General features: G+C 36.0%; 1 protein-coding gene across 15 annotated transcripts in view; it reads left to right on the forward strand.

The window, feature by feature from the left end:
• The window catches only part of LOC127445609 (leucine-rich repeat-containing protein 7-like), a 218175-nt gene that overhangs the window by 92115 nt on the left and 103346 nt on the right, over positions 1–22714 (forward strand). For 13 of the 15 annotated variants that reach the window (XM_051705748.1, XM_051705758.1, XM_051705756.1 and 10 more), the window contains exon 1: positions 10342–10844. The exons of the other annotated variants lie outside the window; for them this stretch is intronic. In XM_051705748.1, the coding sequence (XP_051561708.1) occupies positions 10820–10844 (25 nt within the window). In that variant the 5' untranslated portion in view covers positions 10342–10819. Of the gene's footprint in view, positions 1–10341; positions 10845–22714 lie in introns of those variants that run through there. 15 annotated transcript variants of the gene reach the window in all.

Genomic DNA, 22714 nt, shown 5'->3' on the forward strand with positions numbered 1-22714 from the left:
CATGTGAGGCAGTAATGTTGCTGAAATTTTACCATAGCATGTCTATACTGTAATTCAGCCATTTTTAGTCAGCTACAGAAACAAGATTAGCATACTTTGTTGACCAGGAAAAAGATGCAAACTTGCCATCTCTTTTTGTCATTATTTTGCTCTCTTTAAGGATCTGGAACTATTTCCTAATCCTGATGTCCTACACTTCCTCTTCAGGCACTTTATCCGTCTCCTTAGCTCTCACCCAGAAAGAATGCAGAGAAGGATGAGGTTGCTATGGCAACAGAGAGCCCACAGGGAAGCTAAGTACAAATAGTGTTGCAGGGTTGAAATTCCTTCTTTAGATGGAGAGCTGAATTGTGCTTCAAAAGTGTGCTTCGACACAAACATTATTTTTCTTTACAATTTTGCATCTTTATTAAATAACATATATAGTTGTTTCATGCATGATGCCATGCAGTAGTCAATGCAATGGAGTGTTAGGTTGTAAGCGTATTTTGGAAACTATCTGAGTCTGCACTATTACACCTGCATAAAGGAAAAATTGGCATGTCATAATTAGGTGTTGAGGTAGGATCTATTTTAGGGTACACATACACACACATTTCTTTATTAGGGCAAAGATGTCCACAGGTCTGTTTCATAAATTAGGAATTCTCTCAGAAAATTTTGCAAAAAGAAAATATTGCTTGCAAACAGGAAAACTGGATGTTTGTTTATATTTGTACCCTTAGCTATTTGTGCCAGCTATCTAGCTAGTATGTTAGTACTGCTTTCACAGCAAAACTACAGGTATCAAAATAAGAGTGACACTCTAAATGCAGAAATAAAGCATTATTCCTCAAGCAGACAAACTGCATTACACCCAGGGCACAAAGACAAAACACCCCTTGAACAAAAGACACCACAGTGCTGTTTCTGTTGCAGAAGCATTGTGTTGCAGCTAGAGCAAAAGTATTGCTCTTTTCCTAAAGCAGAAATAAAGCATTGCACCTAGGGCAAAGCAGCATGGCCTCTTAGTCAGAAATACAACAAATGTCTAGATCAGAAATATAACACTGAAAAAATAAAAATAAAATAAAAAGCACCATAAAAGTATAATAAAAATTGTCTATATTAACCAGCTCTCAAATCACATTTGGTTGCTTCAGACACATTGTGCCAGGTTGACATCAATGACATCAAACGTCAATGGTTCACAGGTGTCTTTTGACCAAATGTCATTGCCACCATTTATGAATGTTACTATAACAAAATTTTACTTGCCGACTTTTACCTGCTGAATTATATGAATTAACAGTAGAGGTGCATTTTATTTACTTTCACACAAATCACGACTACAGCAGCTGATTATGACTTTATAAACACTTATTTTTTGCACTATTACTCACACACTGCTGTGTAATGATATCGAAACACCTTTTCTATAACGCAAAATTTGAAAAACACCATTTTAATGCTAGTATTACAGACCCACCTACATTTACACACTTAATCCAATGTGATTAGCTTGCGCAGAAGTTCATCTCATAGAGTGTTGGACTTTAGACTCAGAGACCGCGGCCCGAGACCAGTCAAGCACGCAAGCTGACACGTGAGAAGTTTCATAGAAGCTACATGAGATGACATGGTTGCTTCAAAAAATTTGCTTTTCATGTCGTATTTAATTTTAAAACACTATCGGTTAGGTTTAGGTGTTGGTTTAGGGTAAGGATGTCTGTTTTATTCACTTATCATTTGCTTTTTTTTAAAACACTATTGGTTAGGTTCAGGTTAAAGTTTTAGGTACGTTTTACTCATTAAAACCTCCATCTAATATTCACCTTAAAAACCTTGTCTGATTATGACACCATTTCATTTGCTTTTGGCGCCCCTCACTGGACATTTCACTAGGAAACTGCAGCTAAACATGTAATGAAGCATGTAATTTCGTTTTGCAAAAATGTTGCCACAGCCATGTAATGTTCATGAGACCGGGCTGACCCTATTTGATTTTAGAACTAAGGGCAAGATATTCAGTGAATAACATCTTAAATTTACCATCTTATCGTCAGAGAAAGCTATCATAATCTTCTAAATAGCACATTTGTCATATGGACTACTCTAAAAATAATTTTAGCCTAATAAAATGTGCTTCATGCGGTAACATCTAAATTAACTGGTTTGATTTAAGTCCAAAATATTATTTAACATCTCTGAATCCACTAGTTTACACACACCCCCCCCCCCCCCCCCCCCACACACACACACACACACACACACAAACACAAAGAAAAAGAAAAAACAGCAACAGGTAGAAATGACTCTTTAAGGTGACAATTGCAGGTTATCACTTTTTACAGCATACTTTTATGTCACATTTTGGCATTTTTTATTTACAGCTTGATAACCCCAGTCCCCTTGCACTTACATTGCATGAAGAAAAGTGACCACGATGAAAAATGTACCTTTTGTGTTCCATGGAATAAAGAAAGTTCAAAACAATAAAATAAATAAAACAAATCCCAGGAGATCAGCAGTTACTGTCTGGCGCCAGCAATCATGCCACAGTCGAAATCACTGAGATCACATTTTTCCCTATTCTGATGGTTGATGTGAACATTAACTGAAGCTCCTGACCCATATCTGCATGATTTTATGCATTGACCTGCTGCCACACGATTGGCTGTTTATATAATCGCATATATAAGTAGGTGTACAGGTTTTCCTAATAAAGTGCTCAATGAGTGTATATTCAACAAGAAAAAATAATAACTGAATTTACACAAATTATCCTGTTCAAATATTTACATACCCTTGGTTCTTAATATCACATGTTGTCTTCTTAAAGGGTATGTAAACTTATGGGGACAACTGTAATTCTTCTTCTGTGTTATTGATGGAGCTAAAGCTTTTTGGTATAAAAGAGGATTATTATTTTCACATGGGTTGCAGATTCAATTGCTCCCACCCTCTGTTTCTTCCTGTGTATTATGATGTTATTTGACAGCAAAGAAAGGTGAAATTGAGTTGTAATGGCTAATGTCTCCTTACAAGCAATCTATTTCATCTGATATTTTCAGAAGGAAGTGATGGAATATGAAGACAGCCACGTTGGAGCAGCAGTAAAGTGCCTCAGGGGGCCTTTTTTTTTTTTTTCCCAAACAAAAATATTTTCATCCCAGTGTGTTGAAGAAGAAGAGTCCAGACACACCTGCACGTCCAGAAAATGTTGTAAAAGATATGCTGGGAGAGAGGAAAGTCACAGAGAAAGGAGTTTTCCAAAGGTGCAATTTACATTAACAGCAAAAAATCTTTAGTTTACTAGAGAAACATACATTAGCAAGAGTGCTGTTGTACTGAGCATTAGTATGGCTATTGTTTGGCTGAAGGCAATCGAAGCAGTGCCGATATTCAATACAACAGCACGTTAGTGAATATAATATTGCTTTTATGGAACAATTCCAAAAAAAGAAGTTGATATCAAGTAACTTGCATTTAAGATGCTAAAAGGCCAGTTAATTTGTCTATTTGCTCCACTAACAACAATAGCTCCAAACAAAGCAAAAGCAGGATCATGCATGTTACCAAGCATCGCACAGACTGATAGTCTGTAACGTCACAAACACAGGCAAGCAAAATGACATAAACAGCATCCCAGGGCTGTTATACTAAATATCAGCACTCTTAGAGTGCCACTTGTCCAATCAGATTAGAGGAATGGAGCTAAATGTTTTATCTAATATTTACTCTAATAAATGTGGTTGTTTAACGTAAAAGCAATTTTTTCCTCTGATGCGATTTTTTTCCCATAAGACTCAAGTAACAGAAAACAATTAGCTTTGTGTATGTCGCAGTCTATTCCAATTTCTTAATGACCACTAAATGCTTCATTATGAGAAGAACAGGAGACTGAGCACAGTTTATACCAAAAGTGGAGAATGCAGTGGTAATAGCCATGTTGGGACTAATTATGTCCAACTCCCTTACAGTCAATGAATTATTATAGGTCTGAATTCTTTCAATACCTCTTCTGACATAACGTTTACATTCTTTTCAACCCCTAGAATAATCTACTTGCTTAAAATGAAAGATCATTGGAAAGAGAAAAACTACAAGTAAAAGCAAAATATTTTTCCTTGTTAAGCCCTCTGATTTTTTCTTGTGTTTGATGACATTTGTGTTGTCATTTTTCTGATCTGTTCTGTTCTACTGCATTCAAAAGATTCTCTGCCTTGTACATTACGTTGAATCAGACCCTGGTTAGTGACAGAAGAAACAAATCTCTGGGCATGTAATGTGTTTCAGTAACAGCCTAGCAGGTACATTTCACTGTCACTTCAGAGTGTTCACTTCAATTAGCTGATTTGACAACAATATGAAACTGAGAAGTCTTTTCTAGCAGCATATTTGAAACACATTAAGCGTCTCAGTGAGGTGCTGTGCCAAGATCCTGATCTCAGCACTAAAGTGTCCCGGCACATAGAGATGGGCTGTACAGATCCTTAATGAAGCAGTCACAAAGTATCCCTGTGGGGATTTTTATGAAATCCAAAAATGCAAATTAGTCCAGTGTTGCTGCAGTGGTTGTCAGCATTGTACAACCTAAGCCTGACTTAGAGGCATATAAAGTATTTACATCTGAGCATCAGAAAAGTTTATGTTAGGTATTTCATTTGCATAGCAGTGTTAACTGTTTTAGATACATGAAGCATATTCATAGACTGGATAAGGAGCTAAATGAGGTGTTTTCTTTCTGTTTTATTTTGAACACAACTTTATTTTTTGATGTTTTTAATTTTCATGAGATAGTTTGGGTGCACAGCAGTAAAGCATACCTAATGTTCTTTGTGAGTTCATGTCATTGCAGCAAGATACCTTGGGTCTATAAATGTGACCTGTACCTAATAAATATTGTAAACACAAGAAAAAATAATTAAATGTTGATTTTTCAACTGTAAACATGATCTTACTAATATACAGTCCAACAAACATGTTATCTTCAAATGGTTCAATCATTCAAATGCCTAACCCTTACTTTCTTGTACATTTGCTTGAACATTTCTTAGAAAGTATTTATTTTATTAATGTTTTGTTTTATTTGTAATGCCATGGCCTGTAGAAAAATATCAAGGACATTGCCCTTGCTTTCAAAATAAGTACACAAGTACAGAACTTTTCTCCTTTTAAGAACATTACATATACCCTAATACCTCTTTCTTAGAAGAAGCTGACCGTGTAATCCATTTGGGAGCTTTTTAGAATATAATCATATGAGTACTTGTCAGTTATAATAATAGGAAACTCAAATGTATGTCTTGAATACATAGAGAGAGCAACCCAACTGAAAAGTCATTTTAGAAAAAGAAAAAAATTATTTTGTTACTATTGAAATCTTGCAAGTTACTCTCCATGGAGTGTGTCCAATATACGTACTGTTATCAGTTCACTAAGAGCCAACTACAATTAGATTACTGATACCTATCTGTATTTATAAGTCATGATTAAAGAAATTATGCCATTTGATAATGATCAGACTGATAACACTGTGAATTCAGCGACAGGAGGTCGAAAGTTCTGCTGCTGAATTTGGTCCGTGCTTACCGAAATTCAAACCACTCCACCCAGTCGCTGAAACTGGAAGTGTTGTTGAGGTGAAATGTTCACAGAGTGGCACCCTGGGGTGCGTTTCCCGCACAATGACGTAACTCACTGCTTAACCACCATTGTACGATGCATCATTGAAGAAATTAACTAGCTTGTCATGACTGTTTCTCGAAACCGTAGAAACTATGTTCGAACCACGTTGGTTCAACAATATTGAGCTGTCATTAATGACGTTAGGCAGAGGGTGGAGTAATAACTTCTGCGGATATCAAGTAATAACAGCTCATTTACACATACTTCAGAAAGCTGTTTAATGTGCGAAAGCTGCTGAAGACATGAAAGTGGTGTACACTGTATAATGCAACAGATACTTTGCAATGACAGATAGAGATAGTGGGGCTTCGCTCTACATCAGACTTTGGGGTTCCCCAATGCAGTTGAGCATATACGCACATGCTCACTCTTCAAAAACCAATAAGAACTTCACTTATGCGTTAACATGGACACATAAACTGCATTCTGCAACAGAAACCGTGTGTGTTAAAAGCATTTTGTCTTGAACAGACTTTAATCCCTTAAATTGCTACATTCGCGTTTATGTGATGTTTCAGAATGCCACTTTCTGTAAAACCCCGGAGCAGTTTTCTGAAGTGCATGTAAAAATGGTCAAAGTCTTGACAGAGTAAAGATATATATGAAGTGAAAGATTAGAAGCTTCGTTGAAGTCAAAAGATGCCCACACAGCAAACTAACAGGGAACTATGCCTCTAACTACAGATGGAGAGCTGTAGTTCCAACAACACAACTTTGTGATGCTGTTTGCAAATGTTTGTTGGAACTACACTTTCAGGAACTATGTTGTTAACGATGGAACTTGCGACCATAGTTGGCTAACAATGCTTTTGGGAAACGCACCCTGGTTGCTTTACATGTCAGTTAGATGGTCTCCTCCTTTTTAAGTAGGCAGTTGTTGGCCAGAATAAATTGAGTGGACCAGACTTTATGGTAATAGTAAAAAAAAATTAATAATAAAAAAAATTAATTTAACCCAGTACCCCCCTTAACACCTTCTCAAGAGACCAGTGCTAAACCATTCGGAAGTAGTACCTGGTGGAAAGGTCATGGTACTGAGGAGCATTCTTGATTTAAACCATCATTGACCAACAACTTCCTGTGTCACCACCTCAATCATCTTGCCTCCAGTCAATGGGACAAAACTCAGCAATGGAGCAGATTGACTAATCTTGAGGGGGTGGGTGGGAGAGGGGCGGTGGTCAGTCACCAAGTTCACCAACAGAGGACTTTGGATGTCTGTCTACATGTCTTTTTTCAGTTGATATGCTTAGATGGATTTTAAACAAACTCTCAAATCATGACAATAGACCTCATTCACAGCAGTGCCATCTTTGTTGTGAGGTATAGACATACAGTCCCTTCAATTGGTTGCACAGTTGTTTAAAATGTTTTTGGATCATTGTGCTGACGAAACATTAAAACAAATCTCTATCCAAGAAATGTGAGTATACAAAAAACTCCTGACAAAATGAGTTGTGGAAAATTAGTTAATTATGTGTTCTAGGAGCTTTTTGATAGCTTTATACATTAAGAGACAGTAAATCTATCGCTCACAGACTAGTTTTCATTCCTGTCAAAACCAAAGATGCCGCTACTATGAATAAGGTCTACACTGGAAAAAGTGTAAACCTAAAAATGTGCTTCATGTGGTAACATCTACATTAAGTGGTTTTATTCAAGTCAAAAATAGTATTTAACATAAATCATTTAAATCTAATACATTAGGTTAAACCAACAAAGGTTAGGTCAGGTAGAAATAGCTCCTTAAGACAAAAATTGCAGGTTACCACTTTTTACAGTGTATGACACTTTTTAAAAATCCAATAAATAATTGTTTGCTCAATGCATTATCAAACATTTAGGTACTTTGACTTACAACTGCTAGTCCAACCAGCAAGTTTACACATCTATTTAGACTAACAAATATTACAATGTCATCAAAACAAGCCAATTTATGTTGAGATTTGTTTAGAACAATTGACTTCCCTGCACTGCAACAATGAATAAATTATAAAATTACTGTTTTAGGTCTATTGTTTGCTGTTTTAATTTAATGCAGTCATTGTTGTTTTTGTCCTCACTGTTAGTTTTATTTTCTGTGGTGATATTTAGAAATCTTTTATGTAATGATGCATTTGTTGATTGTTACTATTACTGAGGTTTATGTGTTATGTGTTGAGAGTCTCTGTGTATCTTGTTAAAAAGAAATAATATAAATTATTTGATTTTGTTGCAAGGCATACTCTTCTTTGCAAGATGCTCTTTTCTTTAGGGCCAAGAACTAATTTAAAACTGTGCACGATGAAGAAGATGAAATTATCAAAGTCTCTTGTGTTGTTAACAAGAGTTTGCTGATCAAGTTATCTGTAGTTGCTGTGACTAAAATGTATTGTCTGAAGGAGACATTTAGTGTTTAATGAACAAACAAAGCCAAGTTGGCTAAATTATCTGGATAATTACACTGTAAAACAAAATCCTGTTGTTTTTACAAACAAAAAAACAAAAAAACAACAACAAAAAAAAAAAAAAAAAACTGGCAGCTGTGGTTTCCATAATAATTATGTAAAAAAATACAGTAAAAATGTAAACAACTTTACAGAACAACCTGTCAATTTTACAGTTTAAAACTTTTGTAATTTACATGACCACGCTGGCACTGTAAAAAAATTTAATTAAGTTAAATTTACAGTAAAAAAAAAAAAAAAAAACATCATAAACTTGATTTTAACCTCCTGAAACTGTAAAAATCTGCTTTTTACTTTATAAGGTATTGTTAATCACCATAAAAATGACAGAAGAGCACATGATGACATGAAGTTCATCAGTAGTCGCCTTTTCAAGAGCGATGACCAATAAACATGTTGAGACAGTGCTCAGTGTCACTCACACAAACACTAAACACCATCAGGGTAACACATGTGAAATAAAATAATGCAGTAAACATTAACTAAACTACATCTAATATAACACAGAAAACCCCAATGTAGATAAGTGATATTAAAAATAAGGTGAAACAACTATTCCCATAAAATATTATGAAATATGGTGGGTCATGCAGGGAATTGTGGGAATGCACAATTATTGTCTTTTACTGTAATTTTAACAATAATTTACTGTAAAAAGTGCATGTACTCTCTTGTTAAACAATGTAATTTTTTACCATTAATTATACAGGAAAATCATACTTTTTACATCTAAAAAAACCCCATTTTATTGTAAAAACTACTGTATTGTCTTGTAAAATATAATACAAATTATTACTGTATATTTTACAGTTAATACTCGTTAATCAGTTAACATTTTTTTTTTTTTCTGTAGCATTATTACAGTCTTTTACCGTTAAAATTACAGACATTTTTTACAGTGTACGTATCCAAAACGTATTGCAAAGCTAAACATGTTGGTTGTGTGAGGTGCTTCGGTCAAAAGAAAAGTCAGAAATCTCTTTTTAATTTTTAATAGATTTGGGTTTATATACTGGCATAAAAAAAATTTAAAAAAAAGTTATGCATATAAAAAGAGAATGTAAATTTTTTATTGGAGGGTACAAAGTGACAAGCAGTTCCAGTGTCTGTTCCCCATTGGGGGGAGGGTAAAAAGTGACTGCTTGTCACTTTGTACCCTCCATTAAAAAATGTACATTTTAACTTTTTTTTTTATGCCAGTATATAAACCCAAAACTTAACCTACTTAAAAGAACTGCTGCACTAATTGCATTATGAGAGCAAATGCTCCCAGTTAAAAAAAATAAAATATAAAGAGGTTTATTTTAAAAGATGTCTTGTTTCTTTCTGCAAGAGAAAGGATAATAAAAACCCAAGTTCCATTCTCCTGCTCTTGGTAGAAAGTTGACTAAACTAAAAAAAAAAAAAAAAAAAAAAAAAAATTTAAAAAAATGTATGTGGCAACATCTAAATCAACTGGTTTTATTCAAGTCAAAATTTGTATTTACTGTAACATAACTGAATCAACCTGAACACATGGTTGGCCCAACAAAACTCATTTTAAGGGTTAGATCAAGTAGCATTAAAAATTGCCATTAAATTTACCATGGTAACTATATAGTTTGCACAGTTAACCGTTTCCTACAGTTGTTATCCAGTAAAATTGTAATAATAGGGATAATTCTGTCATTTTTGATGACAGTGGTGGCTGAAAAAAGAAAAGAAAGTGCACTATAACGTTTTTGCCTTTATTAAATTTGCCATGGCTGCATATTTTCTGCCCAGAATACTATAGTTACTACAGTTATTGTTTTATTGTAAAATCTTAATAAAGTAGCTGTGTCCCTCAAACAACAGAGGGATCATTTTTTGGCTGAAATAGGCTACCACGGTTTTATTGTTGTTGCTGTGGTATTAACTATGGCAAGTTTTGTAATGGTGGTGTAGACAAACATTCTTCCATCTACTACTTTACTTTTTGTCTCCAGCTCAAAGACGTGTGGAGGACAGATAGGCGGATTAGTGGCGTTTGCGAGCGCCGGCGTTTTATCACGTCATACAGGTTTTCCTCTCTCTCCTCTGCACCTTGCTCTCTTTCTCACTGAGACCACTCCTCTCCTTCCCTCCGATGATGCGGGTCTCTGGTACCGGAGACAGATTGTGTCGCGCTGCGCTCGTGCGATACTGAGGAACTGTCTCGCGCTTAAACGCGTTCTCACCGTGCTGGATTTGATTTACTGAACAAAAGAGATGCTGGACAAGATGGATAGAAAACGAGGGGAAAGGCCCAGGCCGTAGCTATTTTGACTATATCATGTTACGACATATTACTTGTCATGACTGAGACGTCAGTTTGTTTCACCGATTGTGCGTAATGAGAAAAGCAGATGCGATTCAGCCGTTTGCAATGAACTTGAATTTCCATTCCTCCACAGAAAAGGGGAGGACATGGCTCAATACACAAATTCCCGAATGCCTTAGAACATCGTTCATTTTCGCATCTTCTCAGTAGGGCATCGGTAGAACAGTTTGTCAGTGCACAGCGCATTATGTCCGTTCAGTACTGCATTGATGTGAGGGAAACGCTGGAGGACTCGAGTCATAGCGCGCGGAGAACAGACCGCACCGTCGTCTGATGCTTCACTTCAGACTCCTGTTTTAGCACCAGAGGCTCGGTCCTGGGATTACTGCTGGAGTACGAAACAATCTGTAGAAACAGTCTGATGGACAATTACTCAACGCTTCAGTGTAAGTAATCTCGCCAAATTGATTTTATGGCAATATTGCATGATGATATTTAAATTCGCGAGATCAAACGCTTACCCGTTGTACAGCAAATCGCCTTTTAAAAGCTATAGAGATGCATTGCAGATTTGCTTTGCTTGAACATTTGGAGTTAGTCTCGTTAATATGTTTCCCAGTAACCTTTCATCAGGCCTCCACATGCAGCCTGGCATTTAGTCTAATGATTTTTAAAGCTTGACATTTATTCGAGTTATTATTATTATCATTTTATTTATTTATTAATTTTTTTTACATTCTACCAGATGTCTTTATTCAGCACATATAAAGTTATGCTAAATTGTGCCAATAGGACAGTTACCCTCTAACATGGCAAGAAAGATACTTTGGACTTTAGAACCCAGTTGCACAGGTGTTAAATGTAACTTAAGGGACATGTTGAGGGCATAGTTCACCCAAAAATGAAAATTCTCTCATTATACACTTACCCTGATGGTGTATGGCTGTCTTTCTTCAGCAGAACACAAATGAAGATTTTTAGAAGAAGATAGAGCTCTCTCAGGTCCTTATAATGGAAATACACGGGTGCCAGCACTTTGACGGTCCAAAAGTCACATTTAGACAGCATAAAAGTAATCCAAGCGACTCCAGTTGATCAATGAATAGCTTCCGAAGCAAATTGATACGTTTGTGTAAAAAAAAAAGAAAAAATCACTAATTAAAAAGTTATTAACCTGCCAGCAGCTGACGCAAAGCGTGACGTAAGCGCATCAGCAAGTTCATGGAAGCGGTGCTTATTTACAACAGAAGACCGAACGTCACGTGAGAGCTCGGCCATTTCAAACCACATCAGATCCCTGTATGGAAGCGCCAATTTAAAGTTAAAAACGTTTTAATTATCGAATTGTTTCTTACATAAACTTATCGATTCGCATCATAAGACATTCATTGATCGACTGGAGTCACATGGATTACTTTTATGCTGCCTAAATATGACTTTTGGACCGTCAAAGTGCTGGCACCCGAGTACTTCTATTATAAGGACCTGACAGAGCTCTATCTTCTAAAAATCTTCATTTGTGTTCTGCTAAAGAAAGACAGTCATAAACATCTGGGATGGCATCAGGGTAAGTGAATAATGAGAGAACTTTCATTTTTGGGTGAACAATTCCTTTAAGCTCATTTGACAGCATTTGTAGCATAATGTTGATTACAACAAAAAATAATTTTGACTCGTCCCTCCTTTAAAAAAAAGCAAAAATCTGGGTTACAGTGAGGCACTTACAATAGAAGTGATTGGGTCAAATTTTGGTGGGTTTAAAGGCAAAAATGTGAAGCTTATAATTTTATAAAAGCACTTATACTAATTCTTCTGTTAAAACTTGTGTATTATTTGAGCTGTAAAGTTGTTTAAATCGTAATTTTTAGTCATTTTAAGGTTTGTTGATATTACATTGTCATGGCAACGAAGTTGTAAAATTGGCTATAATTTTACACAGAAAAGATAAGTAATCGATTTTACCACACTAAAATCAGGTTAACACGCATATTGTTTATGTCTTGTGGCTATACTTTTGAAATAGTATTTATTTTATTTTGTTTAATCCCCTTTTCTCCCAATTTGGAATGCCCAATTCCCACTACTTAGTAGGTTCTCGTGGTGGCGTGGTTACTCACCTCAATCCGGGTGGCGGAGGACAAGTCTCAGTTGCCTCCACTTCTGAGACAGTCAATCCACGCAGCTTATCACGTGGCTCATTGTGCATGACGCCGCAGAGACTCCGCATGTGAAGGCTCATGCTATTCTCTGCGATCCACGCACAATTTACCACGCGCCCCATTGAGAGCGAGAACCTCTAATCACGACCACGAGGAGGTTACCCCATGTGACTCTACCCTCCCTAGCAACCGGGCCAATTTGGTTGCATAGGAGACCTGGCTAGAGTCACTCAGCACACCCTGGATTTGAACTCGCGACTCCAGGGGTGGTAGTCAGCGTCAATACTCGTTGAGCTACCCAGGCCCAAAATAGTGAGTATTTTAATGTTTGCAGATTGGCCCCATTCACTTCCATTGTAAGTGCTTTACTGTAACCCAGATTTTTGCTTATTTTAAATAAAAGGAGGGGCAAGTCAAAATTAATTTTCGTGGTTTAATCAATATTATGCCACAAGAGCTGTCACTTGAGCTTAAAGATCCTGTGAAATCAAAATGAAAGTTTTACAGCTTTTCATCTATATCTATTACCTTTAAGGTCATCTATTTGCTAGTGTACTTCTAAACGTTGACAAAATTCATTTTCATAAGGTACAATCATTTAAAATCTGCTGTCTCTCTCTTCCACCAATACTGATCAAACATTTTAGACTCATTCTACACTTCAGACTTTCATCAAACTTTCTGTCCAATCAAATGCTTTTTTGAATGAAAACGCACCCTCCCCTTACAACGTCTGGCTGTGTTCTAACTGATGCTGATCAAGCCTTCACAGGGCAATTTGAAGGGAGCAAAATTCAATGAAATAGGGTCATTCCAAACAGATTTTCCGATAAGAATAGCTTAAAAAGTGAGTTCTGACTGTCGGTTATCACCTTTCTCCTCTGAAGCTCTCACAGTGGAAGGTACTTGTCAATAAAGGAAATAATTCATAGGGGTGTCTGGAGTGATCATTTCTGAACAGGACGCACCAACGCTGGAGCTAGATGCGAGGACAAGTGGCTGGAGTTTATATATATATTTTTGTGCAGCCGGAGGTTTCCTGGGATGTACAGTTCTAGTAAGTTTTGTCTAATTATTATGCTTGGTGTATTGTGATTCAAAACATGGATAATTATCTTTTATTCCTTTGTTTCTCATTCATCTGTATTGCACAGCGGCTCCCGCCTCGTCGTAAACAAAGACTGCGATTTACTGTATGCGTTTGTGGGCAGGTTATGTAGTAATGTTGACACAGATCATCGTTCGGTTTTGAAATATTTGGAAAAGCTGGCCGATATTGAGATTACCTCTCTCAAGTTTCCCCTGTAAGAGTGCTCTAGCTTGATCAGCATGATGGAAAGGGGTGTGTGTCAGTGTGTGGCTACAAACCAAAACCTATTGGCTAGTTTTAAAAATGGGGCGAGTAGTTTGACATGTCCCACCCCCACTTCCTATTTCAGTAGGAAATACGTTAAAACAGTAACTCCAACCACGCTTGTCAAGGCACTTCAGGGCGACTGTAACTTGTATTGAACCCGGAATATTCCTTTAAGGAGTTTGTTGCAACTGGATGCAGATTCTTAAATTCCATAATGCCATAATTTACAAAATGTATGTGTCACTTGCATATTGTACTTACCAACAGTGAAGTGGTTAAACCTAGGAGAAAATATGTGATGTTGCATGTGCTGGTGCCAGCATTGCAAACTGATCTATTCTCACTTATTAGTGAACTGCTTTGCTCTTGTTCATATAATCACTGTAACAGATTGTTAAACTCTGACCTCTGACATAATTATACCTCCGGACATACATATATACAGTATATATATTTTGTAAATGGCAACAATTTTATTAAATTTTTAGTCTGAAACCTTTCTATGAATATCTCAAAAGGCCTAAGGCAAAAAAAAAAAAAAAAAAAGTTTATTGAGGTATAGCCCTACTGGAAGTTTTGCCAAAAAGAATGAAAAACTTTATAATAACGTTTCATAATTTAGGTCACACTGAGGTATTTGCACAATTGTCTGACATTTTTAGCATAAAAACATCACAAAACAAGAGAGTTATTCATCTGTTTGAGTGTAGATTGACTTGGCGATGATATTCTGACCAGCTTCCTGAAATTCCTGGAACATTCAGGCAGATATATCTTTCCGTAGCTGCTGTGAATTCAGTTTCCCAGTCTGCTTAGTGAGGCAGCACTATGTGCTCTTTACATGCTAACCATATTCTGAGAAGGTGTGTATACTGCAGATAAGTTTGTGGACAGGTGTAAGCAGATTAGGGTTGGCAGTGTTTAATTCTGCCCGAGAAATAGGACCATAGCAGATGTGACTGCTGAACAAAAGCTGAGTGGCATGGCCAGTGGAGAGATGTTTGCATGATAGGCCTTGCGGCTATAAAGAGATAAATAGCCCTCTTCAAGCAGGGGAGGGAGTTGGAAGGCCTGCTGGATTTGTTCCAGGAGCTTGGAGAGAGCAAGGGACTATGGAGGCTGTCAACAAGGGCACTTATACATACTGTCCAGCTGCCAAATGCCAACAACTGTCTGCGCATAATTTTTTTTTTTTTTTTTAAATCGCCGCAAGATGCATGGCAAGCAAGATCCTTTCAGATGTGCATCTTCTAAAGTCAAATCAGCAGAATATAGGATCAGCCTGTACTGCAGATGGTTTTATGTGTCTTTATTGGCCTTACACTGTACCTGCTGAGCATGGTCCATATGAATATAGCTCATCAGTTGCTATTTTGATTGACATTTGCTAAAAGCCCACAATTGCACTCATTCTGCATGTTAATAAATGAAGTTTAAAATGGAAACGTATTGGAAAGTATTGAAATATTTTACCTCACAATACTGTATCGATATTCTCACGCCAACAATTGATATTTCAGATAAATTTTCGTGAGAATATTTTTGGGAAAAAGGAGATTGACATAGTATTGTGCTATTTTATCTCCCTATATGTATCAATATTCTCACGGGGCACTCACCTCAATTATTTCTAATAAATGAAAATCCAAACTCAGAACAAACTATGAATATACAGTAGGGCTGCAACTAACGATTATTTTGATAATTGATTAATCTAAAGATTATTAGAATGATTATTTGACGATTCGGCGATTATTGCAATGATTAATCATTAGCTCTTAACCGATTATTCAGCTTTTGCCCCGACTTAAATGGTTGTATTAAATGTGCTTACTAACAATAAAGAGGACAAAATCATCTTTTAAAAATACCTCTAAATGACTCACTGAATTAAAGGGAAAAAAATACTTTTTAAGTTTAATTCAGTAAAGAAATTTACTGCATCGTATTGTTATCAAGGGTTTTTGTCTTGTTTTCCATTTAAAATTGTCTAAAATTCTTTAAAACAAGATACATTTTTGAGAAGCAACATATAAGATATTTAGACTTGCTTTCAGATAATGTATCTTAAATATAAGTGTATTTTGTATATGTGTATTTTTTCACTTGGTTATACTTCTGCAAGTGCAGTAAAGACAAAATATACTTGTATTCAAGATCTATTCTCTAAAAGCAAGTCTAAATATCTTATATGCTGCTTCTCAGGTGAATGCATCTTTTTTAAAGGTTTTTAGATATTTTAAAATATTTGTATTTTTAATATTATATTCAAAATTTTCAGATAACAATTGTTTCTTCTACAGTATAGCTGCTAAAGGAAATGTACGTTGTTTTTAAGGAGTTTTAGTTATTTATATTGGAAAACAAGCATATCAAAAACATATTTTGTTGCAGTGTATAATGGGGCGAAGACTACCCTCTGTCAACTTTCTGTTCACTTCAATCCATCTTTAACTCCCAAAAAAACAAGCTCTCTCTTATTAATATAGCTGCGTATTGCCAATTTTCTTCACGAGAAATGCACAGTGACACATTTATTATGATTCAATAAGTCACGAGCCATCATGTTATAATCTAGCTGCAGCAAGCGCACGCTCGAAGGATGAGCATCCCCGCGACAGAGTGTGCCTCAGCTGGGTGCAGTTTCAATCTCTCCCCCTTAGATCGGGACACTTCACGCAATTCATAGAGGAGGCGCTGACCGCACAGAGAAATGCCCGTTTCGGAGTTTTTAGCTATTTACTTGATCTGCTTCTGTATTATTTGAACTTTAATAAAGCTATAACGCATTAAATATAACTGCATTAAAGATGTAACGCCGGGGTGTTTCCTTTAAAGATGCTCGACATGCAAGTTTTGCTTCAGCAGAGCGGCAGCTCCAGCTCCACTTATTGAGTGCTTCTGTATTTACTTATTTTGTCTTTTTGCATTATAATTCCCTCATACTTTGCATCTGCATCACCTGAAGCTGTTTGGAAAGTTTAGAGTGCATCTGGACTGTGAGCTGTGTAATTCTTCCTCTCCTCAGTCAGGCACGAACTGCAGTGCTGCTCTCGCACGTCATCCTTAGAGTTTAATGTGATCTCATGTTACGTTAAATGAGATCAAATGACTATTCGACAACGAAAATGTTTGTCTACAATTTTTTATTGTCGACTTTGTCGATAACGTCGACTAATCGTTTCAGCCCTAATATACAGTAATTGCACAAAGCACCGAAGTCCAGATGAAAGAGAAATGAGTGAGTAAATACCGTAATATACCACAGTTTTGAATAACTATACACTAAAAATGAAGAATTGCAATATTATTTTATCGTGAGTCTTCGTGACCCAGATATTGATATAATATTGTATCACCAGGTCCCTGCTGATTCCCAACCTTAGTTTACATGTAGGATGGGATCTTCAACAGTGCTTGTCTTAAGCTGCTTGAATCCCTTAAATCTGAATTTCACACTTTATGTTTTGAATGACATGTCGTGCCACTCATGTGTGATGTCTCAATGATTTTATCCTTAGAAGTATGCTATTTGTATAACACAAGTAATGCTTTTTCACATGTGGCCCAGAGTTCTTTCTGGTGTGCAGCCCTCTGCATTCAATATGTTTTAAGGTACATTACATTGGCTAACAGATGTGTCCTGTTCGGTTTTCTGTAAGATTTATTACAATAAAGACTGTTTTTCAGTGCCTTAGGCTACCATTACTCTGGAAGTAGTTTTATAAGATGCGTCCAGTCCTTACAGGTCCATTTAAAAAAAAAAAAGTAGTTTCCACATACTCAGGCATCTGATGTCTTAAGAAAACCCAAACCATAATTTCCTTTACTCTATTCCCCAAATTAACCTGTCACAGCTTTATGATTTCACTAGTAGTACATATTTATGATAATGGATATAATTAGCTAAATAGGCTTAATATTTGAACACGTAGTGTGAGTTCTCTGTATCTGTCATGTTTTGTTTGAGGTTTTATACAATATGTAAAAAGCCATTTGTAGGCCTATAGGCAAGGTAGTGACAAGAAAGAAAGTTCACATTAGTGGTATGTCTAAGGGCAAGACACAATAATTTTTTCTCATGTATTAATTATACAAATCAATTGAAGTGTGCATTAAAGCTTTGCAGAACATAGACTATGTTTAATGCACACATACAATAAAAGTATTTGTGTATATATATAATTTAAAATATATTTATTTAAAATGCTTTAAAAGTATTTAGATAGGACATTTTCAGAGCACGGTATTCAAAGTGTAGCATAAATTATCTAAAAGTTTTTTGTAAATTATTTATGTAAAATAATATGTTGCAATTGCATTATATTTTCCTTTATATATTTAGTTATGTATAATGCTGTTTACTATAATCTAAATATAACAACATATTACATTTCTAATTTTATTACATAGGAATAAATAAGGCCATGATACTATAGCATGTGTGCATGATGTTAAGATACATGTCACATTTGAATCAACCAGAGATGATTTAGAGCATTTGACTTAAAAGAGCACAGGGCCAGTACAAAGAGAGATTAAGTTCCTCCCCAGAACTTCTGCTAGCCAGTTTCTACATTAGTTTGTTTAGAATAATTCATACAATTAGAAGCTTTCTTGCCTTATTTGAAATTTGATTTCACCATTTATGTTAAATAACATAGTAGGGCTAGGTGATATGACAATATATATAATGGCGAAGATATAAAGTGTCAATCAACAGAGATTTTGCTATATTGTGTATATCACGATATGCAAATATCCATGTGCGCAGGGTGACCGTATCTATCAGTGGGCACGCTTCATGTGAAACTGCAGGCTTAAGTGGGGAATGAATTCGCTGGTTATTTGCGCACGCTGGTTTAACACCAGATTCACCATAGGAATTATGCAGATCAGGCAATGGCACTAACGCGCCCACAAACTCATGGCTGATTCTTTGCAATTCTGATTTTGCGGGCTGGTTCCGAGAGCTCTACAGCGGAGGATGCAGAAGTCCACTGTGATCTGACTGACACACTCTGCCAGGACAGCGTCACTGTGATCCAGACACCTGGATCATCTCTTTAACATGCCGAGGTGCGCTTGACTACACCGCACATCTGTACGTCTCCATCATTTGATGAATTTTTACTGATGTGATCAAAAGAAAATGACGGGAGCTTGTTATTAAAACAGGTGCGACATCTGGTTCACAAAAGATGACACAGATTAGAAAAATTGTATCTGCAAAATGTCACGCAATAATAATCAGTTGTGGTAATACAAACAATCTGTTTTAACACCTTAAAATTAAGAACGCTAAAGAATATTATGAAAGCCAATAGATGCGCTCCACATTAATTCCATCTTTTTTTGTGTGTGTTTATAGTGTTATTTTCATTTTTTTGTTTATAGTGTTAAATGTTATTTTCGTTGTGTATATTCTACTAAAATTATGTAATATTTTCTTTGTTACTTTGCTTTGAAAAGATCTTCAGTTTCTTGAGGTAAGTTTATAGTAAAACTGGTCAACAACATATCAGACTAAAATGTGGCATAATGTGAAATTGAGTATTATGGTAAGGTTGATATAAAGCTGAGTGTTTATATTATTTTTTAACTTTGTCAAGTTCTAAATGAAGAGAAAATTATGTAAGAGGAAGTAGTTTTCATTTAAAAAGTATTTATTTCACTGACTATTTCCAAAAATAGGCATTACAATATGGTTATTTATTATGTTAACCGATTTTTATTGGTTTTCCAGAAAATAAATAATTATATCGCGATATATATTGCTATCATGATATAAAATTACTCATATCATGATATAAGATTTTGGTCATTTCGCCCACCCCATATCATAGTGTGCATTAAGGTTTTTTTCCTTACAAGGTTAGAATTCATGTCATGTTTTACCAAAGCATTTTTTCAGCTGTTGTATATGGTAGCACTGGCCTCTCATGTGCAGTTTAAGCTGGTCTTTACCAGATGGAGAGTGCTGATCTTGCAATTCTATTATAATTTTTATTTTAATTTTTTTTACAATTCTGCAGGGTAACATTCAATGAGATTAGAGAAACCCAAGCAGTCTTTCGTGCAGAAATAAAAGCCCATAGAGCCTCATCAGAATCATAATGTCATGTTAGGTACTTGCTAAACAGTCAGCAGATAGACACTTAGAAACCCTAAAGATCAGAGGCATTATGTAAGTGCGTAAAACCTTAAGAAAATTAGTAAATTTATTACCTTTGCCCAAAACCTTTTTGGACTGGCAGGATGTTGTCACTTTATTGCAATTATTAGGTTTGACTTCTATAAAGATGATTGATTCTCTTTACTATGATCAGTGCATTAGCTCTTGGCAGCTTGACAGAGGGCTACATGAATGTGAGCTCATAAAGGAAGCATTCAAAGATGGTATTCTTTTAGTATTTATGTATGGATGGCTGACGTTGAGCAGACTTTGTGCTAAGGCTGTGCCCTGAGGGCTTTTTTAACTTTTTGGTAAGAGGTGTGGATTTTGCTGAGAACACTCATTTTCAATTAATTTGTATGACAGGACCTGTATTGGCTAGTTCATTTCGTTCTGACTTTTGTAGATCAACATCCCTTTCCTTTTCCACTGACTTGAGAACTGAAAGATCATCTAACTGATGGGTGAAACTAGTAAACTGAGTAAATGTTGGTGGCCAATGTTTAAACATACTTATTTTGTAAGAACTGTAAGATTAATGACAAAGTCTTTGAAGTCCATCCTGAATTAACTGTGGAAGTGCACACAGATGCATTGTCTTTTGTTATTTGGCTGAAGAAGGCTTTAGCTTGCAATTTATTTATTGTCTATGTACTACTTTTTAAGAGAGTGTAGTCCATTCTATGACCAAGATGATGCAGGCAGAGGTCACTGAGGTGCATCACAATCTGACTGGATGCTTGTGGTAGTTCATTTTCGGTGAAGTCCATCCTGAGTCCAAGATTCAGTCGGAGTTGGCAGCAGTTTATTCTCTGTGAAGTAGTAGACTGAAGGGATGTCTGGCTGGCACAGGCTGCAGTTAGTCGTCATCACTCAGCAACACATAGCAGTGGGAATTGGACATCAGGCAGGGCCGAAGCTGGATCTGGCAGACTCTGGTAACCTTATAGAAATATGTGAACTGTTTCTGGATCCGGCGGACCTGACTAATGCAGCATAACTATAGGTTGAAGAATCATTTAGTTGGATGCCTGGCTGAAGAGATGTCTTTAGTATAGACACAAACTGAGAGAGTCCCGAACAATGCTAGGAAGTCTATTCCATAGTTTAGGAGCCAAATAGGAAAAGGGTCTACATACTTTTGTGGATATTGATATTCTAGGTATTATTAAAAGGTCGGAATTTTGCGATCGTACTGAATGTGATGGATTATAGCGTGATAGAAGGTCACTTAAATACTGTGGAGCTAGACCCAGGCCCGGTTCTACCGGGGTGCTAATCACCCTTAAACAGACATCAACGCACCCTCAATTGTATAACGTTTGTGCTTTATTGTGTCTTCACTTTAACTACTAGCAAATTCTGAAGCACCTTTAGAGATTTTGATATGGAACCGGGACTGGCTAGACCATTTAAAGTTTTGTAAGTAATCAACAGAATTTTTAAATGAATGTGAAATTCAACAGCTAGCCAATGTAGTGACAGTAAAATGGGGCTGATATAATCATAATTTTAAGTTCTAGTCACTAGCACTCTAGCTGCTGCATTTTGAACCAATTTAAGTTTATTTATTGAACCTGCAGTTTCTCAACTCACTTTTTAAATGATTCTTATTGGCAATTCTGTTTGGAACGACCCTACAGCATGGATTGTACTCCCCTTAAAGTGCTCTGCGAAGGCATTATCAACGTGGGTTAGAACGCAGCCATGTGCGCTGATCAGATGTAGGGGAGGGTGCATTTTCGTTCTAAAAAGCATTTGATTGGACAAGGTTTCTCCACCCTTAATATGATGTCTTAGTTGTTCCTGAGTCTTTTTAGCTGGAAGAGAGAGACTGCAAATTTTAAATGCTTATGTCTTCTGAAAACGAATTTTGTCAATGTTTAGAAGTACACTAGCATGTACAGTAGATTACACTAAAGCTAATAGATATGGACTTAAAGCAGCAAAACTATAATTTTGATTTCACGTGGTCTTTAAAATTACATTCATTGGTGTAACCTAATGTAGTCAGCTTGATTCAGTCATAAATAGTGTTTTTTACTTGAATAAAATCAGTTAAATTAAGTAAATGTTTAAATAGATGTAACCATATGAAGCACATTTTAAGGTTACCTGACAAAAGCTCTTTTAAAGTTTACTGATAATCGCAAACATTATCACTATCAAATACTTTTGCATTGAGTCAGTCCATTTGTTCGCCATCATAATTTCAACAATCAAGTTACTGATTGTTCCATTAAAATTAAAAACTTATTTTATCAATAATATACAGTATATTGTAGATTTTGTACAGTATTTGTGTACATATATTCTGTGTGTTTGTTACAATGGAATGTGTTCCTTTATAAATGCTGATCCTCTCCTGATCATATTTCTTGTGCTAAATGTGCAAATTTTCCATCCCTACTTATTATTTTAACCCTCATTTTTATAGCATCAGAAACTGTGTATGTCACTAATATGAAATATTGTGTGCCTGTAATTCAGTGACACAATATTATCTCATCACAGCAGCTTGTAAGTGAGCCTCCATTTGAAGTAGCCTTTGGTACATTTTTCTCCTCTCTAATACTAAAGCAATCAGAAATAAGTAGGTCAGAATTAAATGTGGCTAAGAAATAA

This window comes from Myxocyprinus asiaticus, chromosome 9 (genome assembly GCF_019703515.2).
Source record: "Myxocyprinus asiaticus isolate MX2 ecotype Aquarium Trade chromosome 9, UBuf_Myxa_2, whole genome shotgun sequence".
Lineage (NCBI taxonomy): Eukaryota > Metazoa > Chordata > Actinopteri > Cypriniformes > Catostomidae > Myxocyprinus > Myxocyprinus asiaticus.